The 23,866-nt window shown below is 39.0% G+C and overlaps 1 protein-coding gene across 1 annotated transcript; it reads right to left on the bottom strand.

The window, feature by feature from the left end:
• Positions 1-5: 5 nt before the first annotated feature.
• On the bottom strand, positions 6-23,083 carry Nkap (NFKB activating protein). Its single transcript, XM_027431946.2, has 9 exons — positions 22,582-23,083; positions 18,391-18,471; positions 12,385-12,455; positions 12,076-12,216; positions 10,111-10,174; positions 7,437-7,546; positions 7,274-7,349; positions 5,979-6,128; positions 6-2,989 (listed from the first exon to the last, which is right to left on the bottom strand). Exons 1-9 carry the CDS (start codon positions 22,959-22,961, stop codon positions 2,815-2,817), a joined length of 1,248 nt encoding a protein of 415 aa, XP_027287747.1. The 5' UTR covers positions 22,962-23,083; the 3' UTR covers positions 6-2,814.
• Between the last annotated feature and the right edge of the window lie 783 nt (positions 23,084-23,866).

The raw sequence follows: 23,866 nt of genomic DNA on the forward strand, positions 1-23,866 counted from the left end.
GCACATCAAACCACATAATATTTATTGATTAATAAACTTGTGGTACACAAGCCAAGTGTGTTTTTGCTTTTATTCATTATCCATTCTGTAATAATTTGTTTTCTGTTTTTGAAAAGATTTTTCTTAACACTAATTTTTGATTTTGGAGTCTGGCAAGCACAGAGTTGAATTTTGAACATTGCTAAAGTTCACCCACTGGCCCTTAGCTGTTTGGTCCTTCTCTGTGCCTACCTCCAAGCTTGATACACATTTTTATGAGTGTGCTAGGTAGGTAACAAAATGGCAACAGTTCTGTAGCTCATGCCAACCAGTCTGAAGGGTTCTCCTACTAATACACTGATTCTACTTTAGGGTGAGCCTCACTGGCAAACTCTGAAACTGAATGCTTTAGCTTCTAGGCACACCATCATGCTTATTATTACAATGAACCAGGGATGGGTTACCACCCTTATTTATTTCTGGTCTTGTTTCTACCTTCATTCTGGATCATCATGTATTTCTACCTCCTCAATGAGACTCCTAAGCCTGCTCACACAATTTTAAAATACCAAAGACAAAATTACACTACACTTTGACGGACAAAGACATACAGGAACACAGAATACTTGTAACAAACAATTCATGTGGCAGGACTGAGCAATTTTTCTATTTTTTTACCATTATCTTTGTACAACAAATAAAAAGGAGAGGAAATCCTATGAACAACAGATGAAGAGATAAGAAATTAGGTAACTCTCTTTAGAGAACAAAACAGTATTTAAATTACAATAGTTCGACATAGATTTTACATGGGACTGAAGAACTATGAAGAATATAGATAGAATTGTAGATACTATCTTGTTCACTGGGAATGTAACAGGAGGGAATTCCTAGCTCAATGTTTTGTTCAATTATAAATGTTCAAGTGCTTGTGTGTTTGCGGCTTTGTTTCCTCTGTAAACCAGGAAGATTTGCTTTTGGAAACAATGGCTGACTTAGAGCTCAGGTGACAAGAGACAGTTTGAAGCAATAACTCAAATAAGCTGAAAATAAAATACTTTTAGCCTTCCACTTTTTAAAGGATCTGCTAGTAAAGCTATTCTTTTCGGATCTTATCCAAATGAACACTGCTGCAAGGAATGGTAGGTTTAGAAATAAATTCATGTCTTTTTTTCATTGACTATGTCTACTCTGTGGAGAAGAATCAAAATAAAATTCATATACTTATACACCACAAAATTGTTGCATTTAAACTACATTGTCTATGAAAAATAAAATCATATTCAGCCAGTTAACAAAAGAAAATAATGACCCTTCAGAATAAATTTAAAAGTAGGGATTATAAACATTACATTGTATTATATGAGGAAGTATATGGATTAATAAGACTTCCAACTTTGGAACCTAGTTTCCATTAAACTTTAGGAAACTATAGACTTACTAGACTGAGAAGTATAGATACAGTGAAATAATTTCAAGTTCAAAGATCACAGATGTTACTACATGCTAACTGCTGCTCAATACAGCAGTCGTGGGTTAAAAACACATTTCCCAGATCATATATTAAACTTTTCAAAGAGCGATAAAGTGAGGAGGGTTTCTACAAAGTTAAGGATTAAAGACATTGATAGATATAAAAAAGCTGAGGAGGTTAACAACATTTAAAATCAAATCTGATAGCCAGGTGCAGTGACACACACCTCTAATCCTAGCACCTGGAAGGCAGAGACAGGCAGAACTCTATGAGGCTACATAGTGAGACTCTGTCTCAAAAAAGAAATCTCAGTACATAAAGAACACAATTGAAAACGATTTACTATCATTATCATGAAACACCTAATTAAAATACTGACTTATTACTTTCCCCCTCGTTAGCACTCGACACTCATTCTTTTAGATATTATCCTATCATTAAATACCAGCTAGATAGAAATAATATTCTTACATTGGCACAATAGACTTCCCAAGACTGTATTTGAACTTTTTTGCACTGCTGGGGAATGTAACTCAGGGCCACATGCGTGATAAACCATGTTCTAACTGAGCTATACCCCAGCCACTGAAAGAACTATTTTAGGTAACTTATTAAGAATTTAAAACATCTAATGCTCACATTTTTAATCAATACATCTGTGAGTTAGCCTTTTGGTTTGCTGTTTTTAGAGCAGAGGTAGACTTAGCCCAAAATACATTTCTAGGACAGACTATAGAAACAAGTCAGTTTTCAAATTCCACAATAGCATTTTATACCATCATGTTAACAGAAATAGCCTCCTATTATAGTTTCTGTCTAGCCCATTTGTAATACATTCAAGACAGAGATAGGAAATTCCCAAGTTGTACTGGGGTAGAGGCAGACACAGCATGGATTCACACTCAATCACAACGTGAGATTTAAATTTCTTATTCTGCTGCTACTTTCTCTCTGTATCACCTTCCTAACATTGCAGGGTTTCACTCAGAATCTGGACCTTAAAACCACAAAGTTAGGGTCAATCTTAAAAAGACTTATTAATTATACCAACAAGCATCTTTTATTGAGGGACTGAAGGATCCAAAAGGCACACAAGCACCGAAAAGCCATTTCAGAGAATAAAAGCCTTTTTGGCTGGGCTGGTGGCACATGTCTGCAATCTCAACATTTGGAAAGTAGAGGCAGTCAACCAAGCGTTCAGAATCATCTTTGTCTACAAAGCCTGAGGCCAACCTGAACTATGTGAAACCACACATCAAAAAATAACCCCAAACACAAACAAAACAATAACCTTTTTATGTCTAGAAACCACAACTTCCTTTTTGATGTTAAAAATATCCACTTGTAATGTCAGAAAGTCCTCACTTGTCATCCTTCCCTTTGGTCTTTCTGTACACCATCTCTCGAAAGCTGGCCAGAATCTTGTTCTCTCTCTTCCGTCTTTCTTCCTGGTTAAAGGATGCAAGGGCTCTCTTCTCATCTGCACTGTAGATCTGGTTCTCTTTCCGCAGACGCACAGCCTCCATTCGGCGATGCCTGAAGATGAGTTTATTTTTGACTTAATTTCTTACTAATAATTCTTATAGTATATCCTCATTAATCCTTTCTTAATGTAGAATCCTCTATTTAAAAGGTGACAACAGAACCTGGAGATGGGTCATCAAATGACTATACATTTTTTCTAATGTTTCCTTTTCCTTTAACTTATTTCTAGTATTCATGATCTCCAATGTTTGTCAACATAATGGACATTATCATTAATTTCAAATACTAAAGACATAATTATTTTTCTTCTTTCTAATAAACTGAAGTGGGAATCTTATTAAATGTTTTAGGTGGGATGTGGCAGCACGCCTTTCATCGTAGGCCTCAAGAAGCAAAGGCAGGGGGATCTCTCTGAGTTTGAGGCCTGCCTCCCAAGCGCTGGAATTAAAGACATGTGCCACCACTGCCCAGCCACTACCAGCAGTGTTTAAGGGGCCGTTTGACACCACATCCTTTCAAATATTTGGCATTGTCAGAACTTTGATCTTTTTCCTATTTAATGGGTACAAAGCAGTATTTCACTAAGGTCCTAATTTCCATTTCCAATAACAATAAACGTCATTTAGTTTATGTAAAGGGCATATGTGTTCTTTTGAGCAATGGCCCTCTCTATTATTTCCCATATTTCTTTTATAGGTGTTCATTTAAATATTCTCATTACCAACACTGTATCAATTGTGTGTATTCCAAAAATCTTATCTGAACCTGGAATTTTCACAGTTTTATGTTTTTGATGATACAAGTTCTTACTTTTAGCCTAGGCAAACTCTGGATAAAACATTCTTTGTTTTGTTTAGCAACTACTGTCTTATCTAAAAGACATCCTGTCTCAAAGTATGTAGTCTAGTGGCACTGCTTTTTTACATATGGTGATTCAGTATTCTACATTCTTAACATGTGGGTGACATTTTTCCTATTTCATTCCCTAAATACTTCTTTCTGCATATCTCTGACATGCTATCTCTTTCAGACACAAAAATCCCACATGTATAACTGTCCTTGGGCTCTGCACTTTTATCCCACTGAATTAGGTTATTCCCTATGCTTCCTAAAGCCTGAAAGCTCCTTAATTCTCATCTCTCATAGGTCACATCTTATTTGCCTACTCTTTTCAAAAGTAATATGGCTACTCTGGGCCTTTTAGTGTAACAAGTACACTGTAGAACAGTTTTACTAAGTTTCATAAACTGCTATGACTTTTGATTGAAATTTTACCAAATCTGTAGATAAATTTGAGGGAACTGACTTTACAATATTGCTATCCTATCTTTGAACATGGTCTGTCTCCATTGATATAAGTCTTTTTTTGTTTTTTGTTTTTTTCTAGACAGGGTTTCTCTGTATAACAGGTCTGGCTGTTCTGGAACTTGCTGTGTAGACCAGGCTGGCCTTGAACTCAGATATCTGTCTGTCTCTGTCTCCATAGTGCTGGAATTAAAGGTGTGTGCCACCACCACCCGGCAATATAAGTCTTCTTTAATGTTTCTTTCTATTATTTTTTTTTTGAGACAAGGTTTCTATGTGTAGGCCTGGCTGTCCTAAATCTCTCTGTAGAACAGGCTGGCCTCAAACTCAGATATCTTCCTGCTTTTCCCTCCAGAGTGCTAGGATTAAAGACAAGCACCACCACACCCAACTAATTTTTTTTTTAATTTTTATTTTGTGTATGAGTGTTTTGCCTGAATGTATATCTGCATATAACATATGTGCAGTGCCTGCAGAGGCCAGAAGAGGACTTCAGATCCCCTGGGACTGGAATAACAGTTGGTTGTGAATTGCCATGTGGGTGCTAGGAACTGCACTTGGTCCTCCAAAAGAATATGCAGTGCTATGAACCTCTGAGCAACGTCTCCATCCTCAATGTTTCTTAATGTTTTATAGTTTTTCCCTGTGAGGGTCTAGGGGTTCCTTTGCTCAGATTTATTTTAAATCATTCATATTCGGATACTATGATACACTAAACAATAAATGTTTAATTTTCCCCTTATATATAATATATACAATTATACAATATTAATTATATTAACATATTAATGATATGTTAAATTATATTTTCTAGTTGCCTTTTGCTGAGATATAGAAACACAATTAGTTCAGTAACAACTTTATATGCAACCATTTATATTAGTCCCCTGAAGTGTCTTTGGGACTTTCTAGGAAAACAATTGTCTCAATCACAAAAATAGCTACGTTGAACCCTCCTTGATCCTTACATCTCTAGTGATTTGTCTTTGTCATACTGTCATCCTCCAAAGTGATGTTGGTTTTCAGAAATCTAAGGTTCTGGGGGTACTTCAGAGGTTCAGCAAATATTTGTCTCTGGTATCAATTCAACATAGTTAACTATTTTAATAGGTAGTTTGTAATCTTAAAGAATCCACAGTTCAGTGTGAGTTCAGTACTGCTGCCCTAACTCTCCCTGATTAGTCAAGTATTTTCTGATTTTCCATGGTTTCATTTCCTCATGCTGAATCTGACATCTTTCATGATCCTTAAGTGATACTCGTTTCTAGAAATTCTGGTCCTCTGAGAACTGGAGGCAAACTAAAAACCCAACAAAGATTATCTTGTGACAATGCTTGCCTAACTACTGGAATCCCATATTCCTCTATGATAGATGGCTGAACTTAACTATTTTTTTATTTTCCAGAGGAAAAGAATATACCAAAATATGAATAAGAAATAAAACTGGAAACTATTGATTCTATAAATTTGGAGATATTGTAAAGTTTGAGGCTAAGTTTTATACACAGTTAAACCTTATTTAAGTATGTTTCTTCTAATGAAACCAGCATTGTGTATGTGTGTGTGTGTTTGTGTGTGCTCGCGCGCATGTGTGTGTGCATGTGTGTATGTGTACACTCTATTTTCCTTTAGGAAATAGTCACTTAATGAAAACAGATCACCAAAATGCAATTCTAGTAGTAAGAAAGAAGGAAAAGAGCTAATCATGGAAATTGACTCAATGCCAAGAAAATACCTGCTACCACTCATTACGTAGCCCGAACATTCAAATGATGCAATCTCTTCACTTGTCAAGCCAATTTCACCTCTTCGTGGGATTCGCTTTCCAGCTTTTACATATTCAGCCATAGCTGCACCTTCACCAGGTAACAGAGCATGGCCATAGCTACAAAATAATTCAGAATTCAAAAAAAGGCTCATTAAAAGTATCTGCATAGAAAAAAGAGAGCACAAACCATGTTCCCTCAGACAGTAGTAAGAATAACAGTGCTGAGCAGTCTTGTGCCTGATGTACATTACTTCATTTTTATTAGAGAACACTGTACTACAGCTTATATTACTAACCAAGAAATGTGTAAGTAATATGTAAGAATGAAGGAACTAATGTTCACAAGTATAGACTCACACCTTATAATTGTGGGCTAATTCATCGGGTATTACCATTATTGTTTCTGTTCTCTGCTCATTCTCTCTTAAAAAAAAAAAACAAATAAATAACAGATCTCAAAATAAACTTGTAACAAACAATAATGCCATACAGTAAAAATTATCTTTTGCCTTTGATTAAAAGAGATTTTAAGAGCAGTTCAGTGGTTTCTTGTATTCCTATTAAACTGGAGTTTGTAACACAAAAGTAATCTCTTCACTTACAAAACTTACATAGTTACAAAGATAACTACACTACATTATATGGTAAACATAAGTAATATATTTCATGGGCTGCCAAGGAGCCTGACAGGGCAATCACATTTACTGTCAAGTTTGTTGACCTGAGTTTAATCCCTGGTGGATTAAATATGGTGGAAGCAGAGAACTGACTCCTAAACATTGTCCTCTAACCTTCATGCCTTCCCTCCCTCTATTCTTCCCCATACAAAATAGACAAACTAATAAAAAGTTTAAAACTACACTGCATAGGAGAAACAGAAAGTGCGGTGAGAATTAAAGAGAGAGAGAAATCACAGCTCCTTGCAGAAAAGCATTGGGACTTACCATATACTCCTTCTTTTGGAAACGGGCTTTAAAGGTCAGTTAAAAATCTTATTTTTATTTTGTAGAAACAGGGTCTCCTGTAGCTTAGACTGGCCTTAAATTCCTGATCTCCCTGCATTGTCCTCACAAATGCTGGGATCACAGGCATACATACCAAACCAAGCTAAGAAAGTACTTTAGATACTGCAAATATACTGCTACAAGCTGAAGGCACAGCTCAGTGGCAGACTGCTAACCTACCATACTCGGCACTGCAGAAAACAAACAAGCTACAACAAAGAAAACCACCCAAGCCCACATCTGTACACTGCTACTTACTTCAAAGGCTTATCATCTTGGGAAGTAATTGTTTTGGGAGCCTCTGGGCCAATAAGATCAGATGGTTCTTCTGCCTCTGCATGAAAGATATTTAGAAACACATTCACATCTTGACTAATTGGTTAATGTTTCGTGTTTGAGGTAGTCAACTACAAGAACCTACTTGATCGATCCTTCCAAGGATTCTCTAGAAATTCTTCTTGGGACTCTTTAGAGCTTGAATCACTGGACTCTTTTCTGTTCTTCTTAGACTTCTTTTTCTTGTATTTCTTCCTGAATGGATTATAATTTAATACAAATTAAGTATTCTCATGTTAAAAGGCATTTTCAGTTTTCTTTTTTTTTAAAGGTAAATTGAAGATTCTACTTTTTTTTAAAGATTTTTTTTATTTATTTATCATGTATACAACATTCTGCTTCCATGTATATCTGCACACCAGAAGAGGGCACCAGATCTCATAACGGATGGTTGTGAGCCACCATGTGGTTGCTGGGAATTGAACTCAGGACCTCTGGAAGAGCAGTCGGTGCTCTTAACCTCTGAGCCATCTCTCCAGCACTCAGTTTTCTTTTTTAAGAATTTTTTTTAATTTATGTGCCTGCATGTATGTCTCTGTGAGGGCGTCAGATCCCCTGGAACTGGATTTACAGGTAGTTGGGAGCTGCCATATGGGTCCTCTGTAAGAACAGCCAGTGCTACTTACTGCTGAGCCAGGTCTCCAACCCCAGGCATGCTCAAATTTCAAGGGAATGAAAATGTTGATTAAAATTATCTGAATTCCCAGCTTATTCAAACATTTCGATTCAATCTTCTCAGTTAACCAAGTACTATTTTACCATTAACAAGAAATGACTAAACAATCAAGTAAATATGGTTATCATGTAGAAAGATAATGGAAATAAAATAGCTTAAAGCCTAACTCTCAGGCAGGAGGTGAAAGCTTATGTCTGTAATTGTTGTAGAATAATCTTTTTATACACTATAAAGAAGTGTCACTTGGGTTGCTTTAATAAAAAACTAAATGACCAATAGCAAATCAGGATTTCGGGGGCACAGAGAATGCTGGGAAGAAGGCAGAATCGCCAGCCAGATGCAGAGGAAGTGAAACATGCAGGAAGAGAGGTGAAAGCCATCAGCCACGTAGCACCATGTAGATGAATAGAAATGGGTTAATTTAAGTTCTAAGAGCTAGTTAGAAACAAGCCTAAGCTGTCAGCCAAGTTTTCATAATTAATAAAAAATGTCTGTGTCATCATTTGGGAGCTGGCTAGTGGGATACAGAAAGACTAGCTACATGTAATCCTAGCACCTTGGAGCTAGAGGCAGGAGAATCAAGAGTTCAAAGAAATCCTATGCTATCCAGTGAGCCTAAGGCCAGCCTGGGGTATATTAGACCCTAACTCAAAAAACAAACATACGAGGGTTAAAGAGATTGTTCTGCCCTGCTGGGCGTTGGTGGCGCATGCCTTTAATCCCACCACTCCAGAAGCAGAGGCAGGTGGATCTCTGTGAGTTCAAGGCCAGCCTGGTCTACAGAGGGAGTGCCAGGACAGCCTCCAAAGCAATACAAAGAAACCCTGTCTCAAAAAACAAACAAACAAAAAAGAGATTGTTCAGCAGTTGCAAGTGCTTGCTGCTCTTCCAGAGAACTAGAGTTCATATGCCAGCACCCACATCAGGTAGCTCATAACCATCTGTAATTCCAGCTCCAAGGGCTCTGATACCCTTTTCTGGCCTCTCCAGGTACCTATATATACATGGTGCATACACAGATTCATACATACACTTAAAGGAAAATAAATCTTTCTTATGAAAACATAAAACAGGCTGGAGAGATGGCTCAGAGGTTAAGAGCACTGACTGCTCCTCCAGAGGACCCAGGTTCAATCCCCAATCCCCAGCACCCACATGGTGGCTCACAACCATCTGCGTAAGATCTGGTGCCCTCTTCTGGCATGCAGGGATATGTACAGGCAGAACATAAAAGCAAACAATCCCAAATACAGAAAAAATTCACAAAAACTAAATGAAATGCAAAAACAACCCACAAAACCAAATAAGTTCTCACCAATGTAAACATTAATAAAAATTTTCAGTATGATGGATTAAAATACAGCAAATATGTTTAAATAGCAGCATTCAAAGTAAACTACCACCGTTTTTCAATTTCCATAACATACTGAACCTTGACAAAGACCAGTAGTGTTTGTTAATATAACAAAAAGAGAGAAGACAGTAGCCATCTACTGATGGTGTACACAGCACCACCTAGAAAGTAGTCCTGGCCAAAGTTCCAACTTGAACCGTGCCTACCTCTAGAAAGAAGACAGGAAAGCATGCTAATTCACTCACAATAACCACTATAATTTACAGACATTATTTGCACTCTGATTCAAATAAACTATAGGGAAAAAATACAGAGAATTGACTGTCCATTTTTTTTGTTTGTTTCTTAAGACAGTGTTTTTCTATGTAGACCCGGCTGTCCTAGAACTCACTGTGTAGTGGTCATCAGCCTGTCTTTGCCTCCTAAATGCTGGGATTAAAGGCGTGTGCCACCAATGCCCAGCAACTGTTAAATATGTAGGCACAATAAAAGTTAGCATCTTTCTATTTTAAAAAAAATACCTTTTAGAGAAAGGTACTAAATTATCGAATTATTTATGGAAGGAATGATAGCTCTCATTAGTATCAAAATAATTGGAGAGTGGTGGAAACTACCCATGAGAGAATAATTAGTCACACTGGGTATGTATATGGGGGATCATTATACTATTTTACATAATTTTATAAGTATTTTAAACTTTTTCATTACAAAAAGTAAAGAAAAACTTACATTCTCCGTTTCCTCTTCTTTTCTTTTTTCTTAGCTTTCTTTGCTCTTCTCTTTGTATCTTCATCTGAAAATTAAAGCACATATTATTGAAAAAAATGACATTCAAAATTCCAATATTTTAACAGGTAAATATTCTACTGTTGCAAATGTTCATTTGTTGCTGCAGAGAAATTATTCATTCTGACGTTTATTGAAATTTGCCAGGAACTATACTAGGGGCAGGAGTCAAAGAAATTAAAATCATAGACCAGCAAGATGGCTCAGTGGGTAAAACGCTTACTGTCAAACCTGATGACTTGAATTTGAGCCTCAGAACTACATGGTGGAAGGAAAGAACTGATTCCTGTAAGTTATCCTCTGATCTCTTCACACTGGCTGTGGCATGTATGAGTGCATACACATAAGGACATACAATAAATAAGTGTAAATAAGTTAAAGTCACACTAAGTATTAATAATATGGGGAATCACTTTATTTATTATATATCATTAATTTATTCATTGCACCAATGGCATTGGTTAAGTAGGAAAAAGTCCTATTTCAAAGGAGTGCATATAGAAATATTCTTGGAATGATAGTCAAGGAACTTACTCTGAATAGATCAGCAACTTCCCCTACCCCCATATTTTACACAAATATGTCAAAATGCTAACAGAAACTAATAATGATAATGATGATAATTACATTATTCCCTTTACTTCCCTAAGAATTGTTAAAGTTTCACAGTGAGAAAAAGAAAAACCAAAAGAACCCACTCTGTGTGGAGAGGAAGAGAATGCTTTCCATTCCCAGAACCTCAGTGGGATGGAGGTGAGATGGTAATGAAATGAGCATAATATGGGCTGACAGAGAAAAGCATGGGGCATGAGGAGACAGAGGAGTCTGCAAACCAGCGAGACATGCACTGGCAAGATGACTCAGTTGGGAAACGTGCTTTGTTGAGCATGAAGACCTGAGTTCAATCCCCAGGCCCCACGTGATGGAAGGAGAGAAACTTCAACTCAAGTTACTCCTTAACTTCCATGCATGTCGGGAGGTGTGCGTATCCATATCCATACACACGTGCACAAAAGAAATGACTAAAGTGTAATTAAAAACATGACTTATTTGGAAAGATAATTAAGGAATGGTTAACCTGGAAGCAGTGACTAGCAGTTTTTGAAATCAGTTTATTACAAAAGTACTACATGGGGTTGGAGAGATGGCTCAGTGGTTAAGAGCACTGACTGCTCTTCCAGAGGACCTGAGTTCAATTCCCAGCAACCGCATGGTGGCTCACAACCATCTATAGCAGGATAGACAGAGCACTCATATATGTAAAATAAATAAATAAATCTAAAAAAATTGAAAAAAAAAGCACTGCATGTCCATTGCTGCACTATGTAAGCCAAGGTGGATACAGGGAGTGACTAGCTTTAAAGGCAGAGGGCCTGCTGTACCAAGTGACACATACGTAACTGTAGAAAATTAAATAAGGCCGGGCATTGGTGGCACACACCTTTAATCCCAGCACTCAGGAGGCAGAGGCAGGCAGATCTCTGTGAGTTTGAGGCCAGCCTGGTCTCCAGAGTGAGCCAGGATAGGCTCCAAAGCTACACAGAGAAACCCTGTCTCAAAAAACCAAAAAAAAAAAAAAAGAAAGAAAGAAAATTAAATAAATACGAAAAATTTAAATGTAATCAGAAAACTAACATGGTCATAATTATGGTTATAATTCAACACATTTTTAAAAAGCTGAGGGGGTAGAGAGATGGCTTAGCAGCTAAGACCACTGGCTGCTCTTCCAGAGAACTACCAGCACTCACGTGGTGGTCTGTAACTCCAGTTCCAGGGGATTTGACACCCTCTTCTGGTCTCCACAGGCAGAGGGAATACATATGATGCACAAACAATACAGCCTTAAGCGCAACATTTTTAACAACTAAAATGCACTCTGGGGTTTGCAGAACGCTACAGCTTTCTTACCACTGGAGTCTGTTTCAGATTCAGAGTCACTGTCACTATCTTCAGAATACTTCTTATGTTTTCTTTTAGATGACTTTTTCTTTCTCTTTTTCTTGGATCTTTCTTTTGAATGACTAGATTTCCTTTTCTTCTTCTTGTCATCTGTTGTAAGTACAAATGAAAAATGAACTTCCTCAGAAGTATTTCTGGACATCTTACTATATTTCAGATACTGAAAAGGAATAGCTATTTGGTAGTCTACTGTTCAATTATTTATAAACATACTTTTTAAATTTGTGAAGTAGTAACTTCCTTATTTTCCAAAATTACCTTCTGAACTCGATGCTGAAGTAGTGCTTTTCTTTGGCTCTTCATCCTCTACTGGTGTATGTTCATCAGAGCTGAATTACAGAAAACGGTTGGAAGAAATATGTACCATAGGGCATTAAAATATGCACTTAAAATTCTTCAGTAACAGCACTCATTGCCTAGGAACTTTTAAAGACAAGCATTTAAAATTATTGTTATTATTATTATTATTTTATCTTACATGTAGGGGCATTTTGCCTACACATACGACTGTGCCTGGTGCTCACAAAGGCTAGAGGAGGCATCGGATCCTCTGGAACTGGAGTTAGAGAATGGTTGTTATGTGGGTGCTGTGGATCAAGTTCAGGTTGCCAGAAGAACAGCCAGTGCTCTAAACCACTGAACCCTCTCTCTAGCTCTCAAAGGCAAGCATTTTTGTAAGAGTATATTCAGAAATCTACCATCTTCATAATAGGAAAATGACTGATATTTCTATAATGCTTTCATTTACACAGTACTGTTTAAAAAAGCAATGTGTAAGACTTATATTTTTAGAAGAAACTCACAAGATGAAAGTTAAGAAATAGGCCGGGAGGTGGTGGCGCACGCCATTGTGGGTTGGAGACCAGCCTGGTCTACAAGAGCAAGTTCCAGGACAGCCTCCAAAGCCACAGAGAAACCCTGTCTCAAAAAACCAAAAAAAAAAAAAAAGAAAGAAAGAAAAAAAGAAAGTTTAGAAATAGAAAACATCAAGAAAAGGCAAACATGAAGACTGATGGAAGAGTTCATGATTTTATTATTTTCGGGCTGTAGGGATAAAACCTAGGCCTCAAAAATGCTTGGTTTTAACACTGGTTTTGGTTTTGACTGTTTTAACACTGAGAGATATTCTAGTACCAGAATTTTATTCCTAGTAGATGAAGGATATACATGAGAACAACTCGAATCTCCAGGATTTTATTCTAAGTATATGAAGGATATATGCTTAGCATAACTCCCATCTCCCCAAAACCTAAAAGACTGCAGAATTTGTAAAATAAATTCTAAAAGTAAGTTTTTTTGTTTGGGGGTTTAGTTTACTTAGTACATACATGAATATTTGTGTCTGTGTGTGTGTGTGTGTGTGTGTGTGTGTGTGTGTGTGTGTGTGTGGAGGTTAGAGAACAATTTTCAGGATTTGGTTATCCGTCCACCCTATGTGAGTCCCATGGATCAAAATGAAGTTGTCAGAACTGGCAACAAGCACCTTTGCCTGCTGAAACATCTCACTGGCCTGGGAACTCGCTATGCAGCTAAGGATATTCTTTCACTTTTGACCCTCCTGCCTCTGCCTCTTCAATCCTGATATTATAAATCACATACCACCATGACTGGTTTATGTGGTGCTAGAGATCAAACCCAGGGTCTTATGCATTCTAGACAAGCACTCTAACAGCTGTTATCTGCTCAGCAAATTAGTGTGTGCACTACTCTTGCATAGGACCTCAGTTTGATTCCCAGCACCCACGCTGGGTGGCTCACAATCACCTATAACTCTAGCTCCAAGGAAATCTGATATCACTGGCCTCTGGGACACTAGCTGTGCATACCCATGGAAACCCACACAATAGAAATAATTAAAAGCAGGGGCTGGAGAGATGGCTTAGAAGTTAAGAGCACTGACTGCTCTTCCAGAGGTCCTGAGTTCAATTCCCAGCAACCACATGGTGGCTCACAACCACCTATCATGAGATCTGGTGCCCTCTTCTGGCGTATAGGCAAACATGCAGACAGAACACTGTATATGTAATAAAAATAAGTAAATAAATGTTTAAAAAAAAGAATGTCAGAAAAAATATTTAAAAAAAGAAATAATTAAAAGGTGATATGAACCTTTAATCCCAGAACTTAGGAGGCAGAGGCAGGAAGATCTCCGTGAATTTGAATCCACCGTGGTCTACAGAGTGAATTTCAGGTCAGCCAGGGCCACATAGTGAGACTTTGTCAAAAATAATAAATAAATCTAAAAACTTTTTCTTAATTCTTTGGGACAGGCTCTAAAAAATTAAAATGATTTGATGGTACCAAAGGAAAATTCTCATATTATGTCATCTTTCCTTTAAAGTTTTGAAGATCACACATGAAATTACTTAGGTATTATTTATCAAAATATTTTTAGGATTTCCTTTAATTTTCATTCAATGGGTTCAAGTATCTATAAGAACAAGTTTCGGGCAGCTTCCAAAGCCACGGAGAAACCCTGTCTCGAAAAACCAAAAAAAAAAAAAAACAAAAACAAGTTTCAGATAATATTGCTTTATCACCCTGACACAAATTATAATTTTCTTGTTAAGCACACTGTCTCAAAAATAATCCAAGAGTGGAGTGGAACTGGGCAGGGGTGCCCTTAATCCCCACAGTCAGATCTGAGTTTAAGGACAGCCTGGTCTACAGTGAGTTCCGAGACATCCAGGGCTACACAGAGAAACCTCTCATACAAACAAAAACATAAATAAATAAATAAATAAATAAATAAATAAATAAATAAATAAATAAATAAATAAATAAATATGGGGCCAGCATGTTAAAGGTGCTTGCTGTCAAGTCTGATGATCTGAGTTCCAACCTTTGAGTCCATAATGTGGAAGGATCGATCAACTCTCACCTGTGTGCTATGGCACACAAATGCTCCCACAAATATTAACATTTACAAAGAAATAAAGAAAATAAAGACTAAAAAGAACTAGGCCTTCAGAGTATTAGATATAAGAAACATTTTTTAAATGGCAGAATATTAATTTTAAAAAATTCTTGGTGACTTTACTGTAGACTTGAAACTCTGAAACTACAAGACGAAAAAACCTACAAAATATAAACATAGAGGATGAAAGAGTGGCTCAGTGGTTTAGCACACTGGCTGCTCTTTGTAGAGGTCCCAGGCTTACTTCCCAGCTCGCACATGACAGTTCACACCATCTGTAACTCCACTTTCCGGGGATCTAATAATGCTCTCTTCTGACCTCTGCAGGCCCAGGTGTGCATGCAGTACATTTATATACAATGTAGGCAAAACACTTATAAAAGAAAATATATTGTTTTCAAAAAAGATAGGCCTAAGCAAGAGCTTTCTAAATAGGATGCCAGTTGTTCACTAAATAAATCCCTAGATAAACATAGGGGACTTTGTGAGATGAAAACCCCTTGTACAGAAAAGAAAAACAACTGAGTGACAGAAGAGTCAGAATACAGAATGGGAGAAAATCTTACTACCTATACATCTGGCCGAGGAGGAAACCAAGAATATACAAAGAACCAAAAAAACTAAACAAGAAATCAATACAACAAATGGGCTAAGCTGGGCAGTGGTGGCGCTCACCTTTAGTTCAGCACTTGGGAGGCAAAAGCAGGTGGATCTCTGTGAGTTCAAGTCCAGCCTGGTCTACAGAGCAAGTTCCAGAACAGCCAAAGCTACACAGAGAATCCCTATCTCAAATAAATAAATAAATAAATAAATAAATAAATAGGCTAATGAAATGAACATATAGTTCTCAAAAGACAATAAACATACAAAAATGTTCAATCTCACGATCTATCCATCGGTGAAAGGCAAATGAAAACTCTAATGAGGGTCCATCTTACCCCAGACTAGGATGACAACCATTAAGAAAGCCACTAGGTACAAGTGCTGTTGAGGATTTAGAGAACAGGGAGCCCTTATATACAAACAGTTGGAATGTAAACTAATTCAGCTTCTGTGGAAATCAGTATGCAGGTTTCACCAAAACAAACAAACAAACAAAAAAATTGATCCTCCATAGAATCTAGCTATAGCACTCCTGGGCATCTGCCTTAAGGACTACAAGTCATCACATCACAGAGACACTCACACAGCAATGTAAACCACAGACTAGTCACTACAGCTCAGTCATGGGACAGACTAGGGATCTGACAACAGAGGTACAGACTTAAAGATGTAGTGCATGTGCACAGTGGAAACATTGTCAGCCAAAAAGAATGGAGTTACGGGGCTGGAGAGATGGCTCACAGGTTAAGAGCACTGACTGCTCTTCCAGAGGTCCTGAGTTCAATTCCCAGCAACCACATGGTGGCTCACAACCATCTCTTATGAGATCTGGTGCCCTCTTCTAGTGTGCAAACATACATGGAAGCAGAATGTTGTATACATAATAAACAAAATCTTTAAAAAAAAATGGAGTTACATCATGTACAGGGAAACGGATGCAATAGGAAATAGTCCTATTGAGCAAATTAGGCCAGTCTCAGAAATACAAATTTCATGTTTTATCCCAGATTTCATAGTCACATGAAATCATGCATGTATAAAAATAAAGCTGTTTAGAGGAACACAGGGACACAAGGGGCAGGGATTATTGGCAATGAACAATGTTATATATGTATGATTTTTTTTTAATTTAGGGGCCAGAGAGGTAGCTCAGTTGATCAAATGTTTGTCACACAAGCATGAGGACCTGAGTTCAGATCCCCAACACCCACATAAAAATGATGGGTGGGGTGGCACTCACCTGTAATTCCAGTACTTGGAGAGGCAGAGACAGGAGGATCCCTAGGGTCTGCTGGTAAACCAATCAAGCTCACTGGATCAACACCATGTTTACTGAAAAACTGTCTCAAAAAATAAGGTGTTGGACTAGCAAGACGCCTTAGCAGGCAGGGGCCCTTCATCCTAATCCTAACAACTTGAATTATATCTCCTGATGTGATATGTGAATGCGCGCGCGCACACACACACACACACACACACACACACACACACACACACACACACACACACACACACACGCAAACCCCACACACAGTGAGAGAGAAAATAAACAAATGTAAACTTAAAAAGTAAGCTAGAGGACCCTAAGAGAGATATACATGGATCTGCCTAGGAAGGGAAAAAAGACAAGATCTCCTGAGTGAATTGGAAGCGTGGAGGGCAGAGAGAAGGGCGGAAGGGGTGAGGGGAGGAGGGAAGGGGAGTGGGGAAAATGTATAGCTCAATTAAATGTTATTGCAAATGCTCATTTAAAATAAGTGGATTTTATGGAATATAAATTATAACCTCAATAAACCTGTTATAAATGTTAAAACAAGAATAAAGCGACACTATTTTAAAAATTAAGGCAGAGAAGAGAGTACAGAAAACACCTGATTTCAAATTCTGCCCACCCCCCTGCACACAATCACTTGCACACACTAATCTTTTTAGGCTTTTGAGTGCCTGTTTCCCAGCTCACTAGCCCATTTGTATGCACAGGAGGGCCTTCTTTCTTAGTAAAGTACCTCTATTTTTATCACTGATGCTAATACCTAGCAGTCTGATAATGGGTTAGTGGGGAAAAAAGCAATGAAAATTAATATAAATGTATTATTTTAAATAATGAGTTTTTTTGAGTAAGAAATTAGTGCTTCATGAGTTAAAATTTAAAGACAGCAATTAAGCTAAGCATGTTGATCTATGCCAGTAATTCCAGCATTCAGGGAGCTAAGGCAGGAGAACTGCTATGAGTTTGAGTTCTGCCTTGGTTGTTACAATACAGTGGGTTCCAAATAGCTGGGATTACTGAATAAGACCATGTTTCAAAAACAACACAAAACAACCCCCCCACACACACAATGAATGTGCTACAATCTACTAGCAGTATCTGTAATCATTAACCACATTCCATGTTTTTTTAAATATGGGGGTAAAATAGCATAGATCATAAGAAAGCAAAAAAAAATCTGATAAGTACTTGAAGCTCTTCATTTAAAAATTTTGACAGTACGACTGTCGAGCTGGATGAGTAGGTAAAGGCGCTTACTGCTAAGCCTGATGACCTGTCAATCCCTGGGACCCACATGGTGGAAGGAGAGAACCGACTCCTGCAAGCTGTCCTCTGACCTTCACCTGTGCACATACACACATGTACAGATAATAAAATGTAAGAAAATATAATTAAACATTTTTTTGACTGAAGACCAGGATTTAAACAAATGCTATTAACACTTTCAAATGATTATCTTTTTTAACCCTCTTACTCTGGTTCAGGATTCTTCGGAGAAAGTCCCCAAACTTCAGGAGCTCCCAATTCTCCAATTCTCTCTCTTTCACTTAATCTCCTAAAAGAGATAAATATTTAAATTATAACTCAATGGAAGAACTGTTTCCTAAACATATAAAATAAAACTCAACAGGAATTAAGTCTTCTAGTAGTATTTTCCCCATATGTCTTTTGAGACAGGAGCTTACCATGTTGCCTAGGCTGGCCTTGAACTCCTGGCCTGAAGTGATCCAGCCTTCCAAGTAGCTGGGGCTACAGAAACACCTGGATATATCTATATGTTTGAAAAGTTAATAAAAACTTGGTTTAAATCTAAACTCATTAGGTAGGATTTGATGTTCTGATATTATCATCAGCTGGTATAAACTAGAGTGCCTCAGAGGCAGGGGCAGAAACGACAGTCAGACAGACTGATGGCATCCCTTCTGCTGCATGTGTGCCATAGCTCCAACTGCCCATTAAACTGTAAAGTGTAACACAAAGGGTTCTGGGAAGGTCTTGGGGGGAATTGGTTTTAGTTTTTTGATCTTTTGAGACAGGGTTTCTCTGTATAGCTCTGGTTGTCCTGGAACTCACTCTGTAGACCAGGCTGGCCTGGAATTCACAGAGATCCGCTTGCCTCTGCCTCCTGAGTGCTGGGATTAAAGGTGTGTGCCACCATGACCACCCCCAGCTAAGAAAGTTTTATATTTAAAAATATAATCATTCATTTATGTATATGTATGTATGTACACATACATACATACATACATACATACATACATGCATACATGGGTTTTTTGTGACAGGGTTTCTTTGTGGCTTTGGAGGCTATCCTGGACCTAGCTCTTGTAGACCAGGCTGGCCTCAAACTCACAGAGATCTGTCTGCCTCTGCCTCCCAAGTGCTGGGACTAAAGGCGTGCAACACCAACGCCTAGCTCGTTTATGTATATTTATAAAGGTAGGAAAATCTTTTGATTTGGTCAAACTTTCAGTTTTCAAGAACCCAGGAATTAGTGAAGAAAATAAAGATGAAATAAAAATAAAGGGGATTCTGGAAAGGAAGGAAATGTTTCTTTGATAAAAACTGTCCTCATGCTATATAAGGTTTATTACCAGTTTTCCTTTTAGATCCTTTTTGGAGAAGGGATATATTCTCTACTTTTGGGAGGACACTCTTTTTTTTTTCATTTTATGTATGTGACTAATTCTGCTTTAATATTTACTACTATTTATAAACTTGAAATACAAACTCTGGGCTCAAAGATGGATCAGTGGTTAAAAGCACATACTGTTCTTGCACAGGACTGGAGTTTGCTTCCCAGCATCCAAGATGGTTGGCTCTCAGCTGCCTGTAATTCCAGCTCTAGGAGAGCTGATACTTCTGGCCTTCCAAGGCATCTACACTCACATGTACCTATCCATAAACATAGCTAAATTATAATAACAATAACACCAGGTGTAGTGTTTGATGCCTTCAGTCCCCGCACTTGGGGGGCAAAGGCAGGCAGATCTCTTTGTTTGAGGCCAGCCTGATCTACACAGTAAGTTCCAGGACAGCTATACAGAGAGGCCTTGTTTCAACCTCTCCCCCCAAAAAATAAATAAAATAAAAATAATTACTTGAAAATAAAAGTAATTATTTGAAGGGGAGAAAAAAGCCAGAATTCCTTAAAGTGTAGTGATTTGCAACTCACAGTTTTTAAAAAGGCATTACAAAAGAAATATAATTGGCTTGACTTTCTTTTCTTTTAACTTCTGTGATCATGGAAAAAGTTATTTATAACTACACAGAGCCAGACATGAAGGTTTTGTATTTTGTGAAAACAGATCATTTAAAAAGGGATACATCTGACCGGGTGGTGGTGGTGGTGCTGCTGCTGCTGCTGCTGGGGCGGCTGCTGCTGCTGATGGTGATGATGATGGCGGCACATGCCTTTAATCCCAGCACTCGGGATGCAGAGGCAGATGATGGTGATGATGATGATGATGATAATGATGGTGCACACGCCTTTAATCCCAGCACTCAGGAGGCAGAGGCAGGAGGATCTCTGTGAGTTCAAGGCCAGCCTGGTCTACAAGAGCTAGTTCCAGGATAGGCTCCAAAGCAATACAGAGAAACCCTATCACGAACCCCCCCCCAAAAAAAGGGGATACATCTGTAACTATTGAAGACTGCCTGCCCAACCACAAAGGACACAAAAAGTCTCATACCTGATGCTCATTTTTAAACACATTGTACAAAGCCTACTATTGTGCCTAAGACATAATGTTTAATAGACACACCAAACTTCATCTCATCTAAAAGTAAAATGCAAATTTCATCCAAGCAGTTACAACATTCCAGTAAATCCTCTCCACCCCTTTTTGAGACTGGATCTCATGTAGCAGGGTCTAGCTAGCCTTCAACTCCTGATGGTTCTGACCATTTTTCTCAAGTGTCGGGATTAGACACATGCACTCACAAAACTCCTGGCTCAACTTTGAGTTTTGACTGACATACTCTGTGGGTACTATACCATGCTGAACAATTTAAATTGGATAGGTAAGTCTCTAACAATTCAGAACCGTAGCCTGGCGGTGGTAGCGCTTGCCTTTAATCCCAGCACTCAGGAGGCAGAGACAGGGGGATCTCTGTGAGTTTGACACCAGCCTGGTCTACAGAGTGAGTTCCAGGACAGGCTCCAAAGCTACAGAGAAACCCTAACTTGAAAAAGAATTCAGAACTGTCTTACTGTTTCTGTTTCCATGCACTTATGGAAGTTATTACAACCTTAATAGCCTTGTTAGTAACTTCCTTCTCCCCTTACTGGAGTACTGCTCCAACCATGGCCTCAGGTTTGCTAGGCAAGCACTCTTCCACTGAGTTACAATGCCAGCTTCTACTCCTTTTTAATGGTGAAGAAGTGAAGCTCAGAGAGGTCAACTAACTTTCCCAACACTACCCTGCTCCAAGGCAAAAAAAAAAAAAAAAAGCCTTCAAACTCAGGCAGTGTGATTGCCTTTTTTTTTTTTACTATATTTCCTCCCCTAGTGGAAGAAGAAAAATCATGAAAACATCTCTCTACAGTTGGAAAGCTAACTTGCCCCTCAATGCCTGTAATACTTTAACTTTTATCCTTTTTAAACACATGGTACAAGGCCTAGTACAATGCCTAAGAAAGAACATTTAACAAACATAATCAACTTCATAAATATGAGATATACAAGCCTCTCTCTCTCTCTCTCTCTCTCTCTCTCTCTCTCTCTCTCTCTCTCTCTCTCTCTCTCTGGGTCTACCTTTCCCTCAGGACAACCTTGAATTTATTCTGTAGTCAGGCTGGCCTCCAACTAATTACGGCAAACCTGCCTCGGCTTTCTGAATGCTAGAATCACAGGAGTGAGCCATCATGCCCAGCTTTTTAAATTCAAGTATTTTTGTGACATGGTCTCATGCATACCAGGCTGGCCTTAAACTTGCTATGTAGATGAGGACAACACTGGTCTGATTTCCCTCCAGAACCTCACAGCTATTGCAACTACAGGTTTGTGGGTGTTTTTAAACAACTCCATTAGAGATCAGATCTCATTCTTTCATCGTTTTTAAAATCGCCTGAGACCACTTTACAAAACTCTTCCTAATGTGGCCTCATCTACAGCTTGACAGAGCACTTTTCGATACATTCATCTAATCTTGCATAGAGGAAGGTTTCCTCCTATACAATATAGATCCTTAATTACAATCCTTCCCAAATGCCCACAAAACTTTTCCACTGACATTTCCTGTTATCTCGAAATTGTCTGTCCCTTCATGCAACAAGGAACGGCAGCTACTACGAAGTGTGTGATCTACAAAATAAGACCTCTACTTTCCACAAGTCCAGTTGAGTGAAGAATAAAAGACACGCTCACAGACAATGACACAACTAAGGAAATACAATAGAGCCGAGGCTCCTAGCAATATCTGCCTGCAAAGACAGGGGAGGATGTAGGCAGAGAGAAAACAGGACACTTTATGAAGGAGTCTAAGGATGAATGAAAATGTAAGTTAGAAAAGGATCAATAAAAAGATCTGGGGTGGACTGAAGAAAAGGATGAAAAAGGTGCGAGACGGGTGGGAAGCGAAAATACAAACAGAAACAATGAACGACAAGCGGGACTCAAAACCGGCAGACTCGTCCAAGCGAGGGGGCGACGATCTCACTCACTTCTGCCGCAGACTCTCCTCCCTCTCCTTGTCCAGCAGGCTTGGCCATGGCTTGTCGCCGCCATAGGGGCGCGAGTAGCCGCCATAATAGGCGGACGAGGATGCAGAAGCAAAAGGGGCACTCCGCTGCGTAGAGGGCCGCTCTCGAGAACGCGATCGCGAGCGGGAGCGGTAAGATTGGTTTCGAGAGCTTTGACTGAAGCTACTCAGCGAATGGCTCAGGCCATTCCGATCACAGAACCGAGAACAAGAGCGCGAGCGAGAGCGGCGACCCCGCGGGGAGCGGGAAGATTTGCTGGGCTTAGGGCTCCTCGACGAACTGCGACGTTTCCCCCCGGAGGCCTCCCGTTCCGGGCTACGCGAGCCCGACACAGGAGCCATGGTGGTGGTAGCCGAAGCCGCCAAGGGGCGGGCCGAGGAAGCGCTCCCGCGCCTCCTCCAAGGGTCCCGGACGCCTAGGGTCCAAGAGCCCGCAGCGTCTATCAACCCAGAAAAAAAAAAAAAGAAAAACCGCGAAAACACTTCCGGGTACGTCGGTAAACCCCTTCCCTTGGCCCCCGCGCTCCTGGTAGCCAACAGGAAGCAATGTGTGTGTGTGTGTGTGTGTGTGTGTATAGAAGCCGGTCAGGAAACTGGGGCAACGGGCCCACACAGTTCCTAATGAGGTTGCTGAAATTTAAACCACACAGAGGCTGGCCTTGGTGGCGCATGCTTTTAATCCCAGCAGTCGAGAGACAGAGGCAGGCGGATCTCTGTGAGTTCGAGACCAGCCTGGTCTGCAGCGCGCGTGCTATGATAGCCTCCAAAGCCACAGAGAAGAAACCATGTCTCAAAAAATAAATCAATAAAAAAAATAAAATAAATAAATAAGATGCACCGAACACTAAATAAGATGCACCGAACACCCAGTCTGAAACTCTAATACCTGAAGGAAGGTTACGATGAATGCAGTACATATTTCATTGACTGTATAAACAACACCGCCAATTCTTAATCTGCTTCGTGTGCAATTATATTTGCCTGTATGGTGTGAGTTTATGAAATCTGTGTATGTATAACACACACACGCACACACGCACGCACTGCTCCTTTTTTTTTCTTTGAAATCCTAAGCAAACTAAGAGGGTTTATTGCCATTAGGATTAAGCTTTGATCTAAGACCCACGTTGTCCAGTTTGCTTAGAAGGCATACATTCTGAAAACTTCAGTCTGTTACATCCCAGAGGAAAATCTTAGTACTTAGCTCCCAGCACTCTTCTCTATCAGTGTCCCACAAAACGAATTTG

The sequence above is a fragment of the Cricetulus griseus genome, chromosome X, assembly GCF_003668045.3.
Source record: "Cricetulus griseus strain 17A/GY chromosome X, alternate assembly CriGri-PICRH-1.0, whole genome shotgun sequence".
In the NCBI taxonomy this organism is placed as follows: domain Eukaryota; kingdom Metazoa; phylum Chordata; class Mammalia; order Rodentia; family Cricetidae; genus Cricetulus; species Cricetulus griseus.

Coding starts and splice junctions, on each gene's coding strand:
- Nkap (XM_027431946.2), bottom strand. CDS start 22,961: ATGGCTCCTGTGTCGGGCTCGCGTAGCCCGGAACGGGAGGCCTCCGGG. Junction 12,456..18,390: donor CCGAAGAATCCTGAACCAGA/GTAAGAGGGTTA, acceptor TCTGTAATTCAG/CTCTGATGAACATACACCAG. Junction 12,217..12,384: donor TTCAGCATCGAGTTCAGAAG/GTAATTTTGGAA, acceptor TACTTACAACAG/ATGACAAGAAGAAGAAAAGG.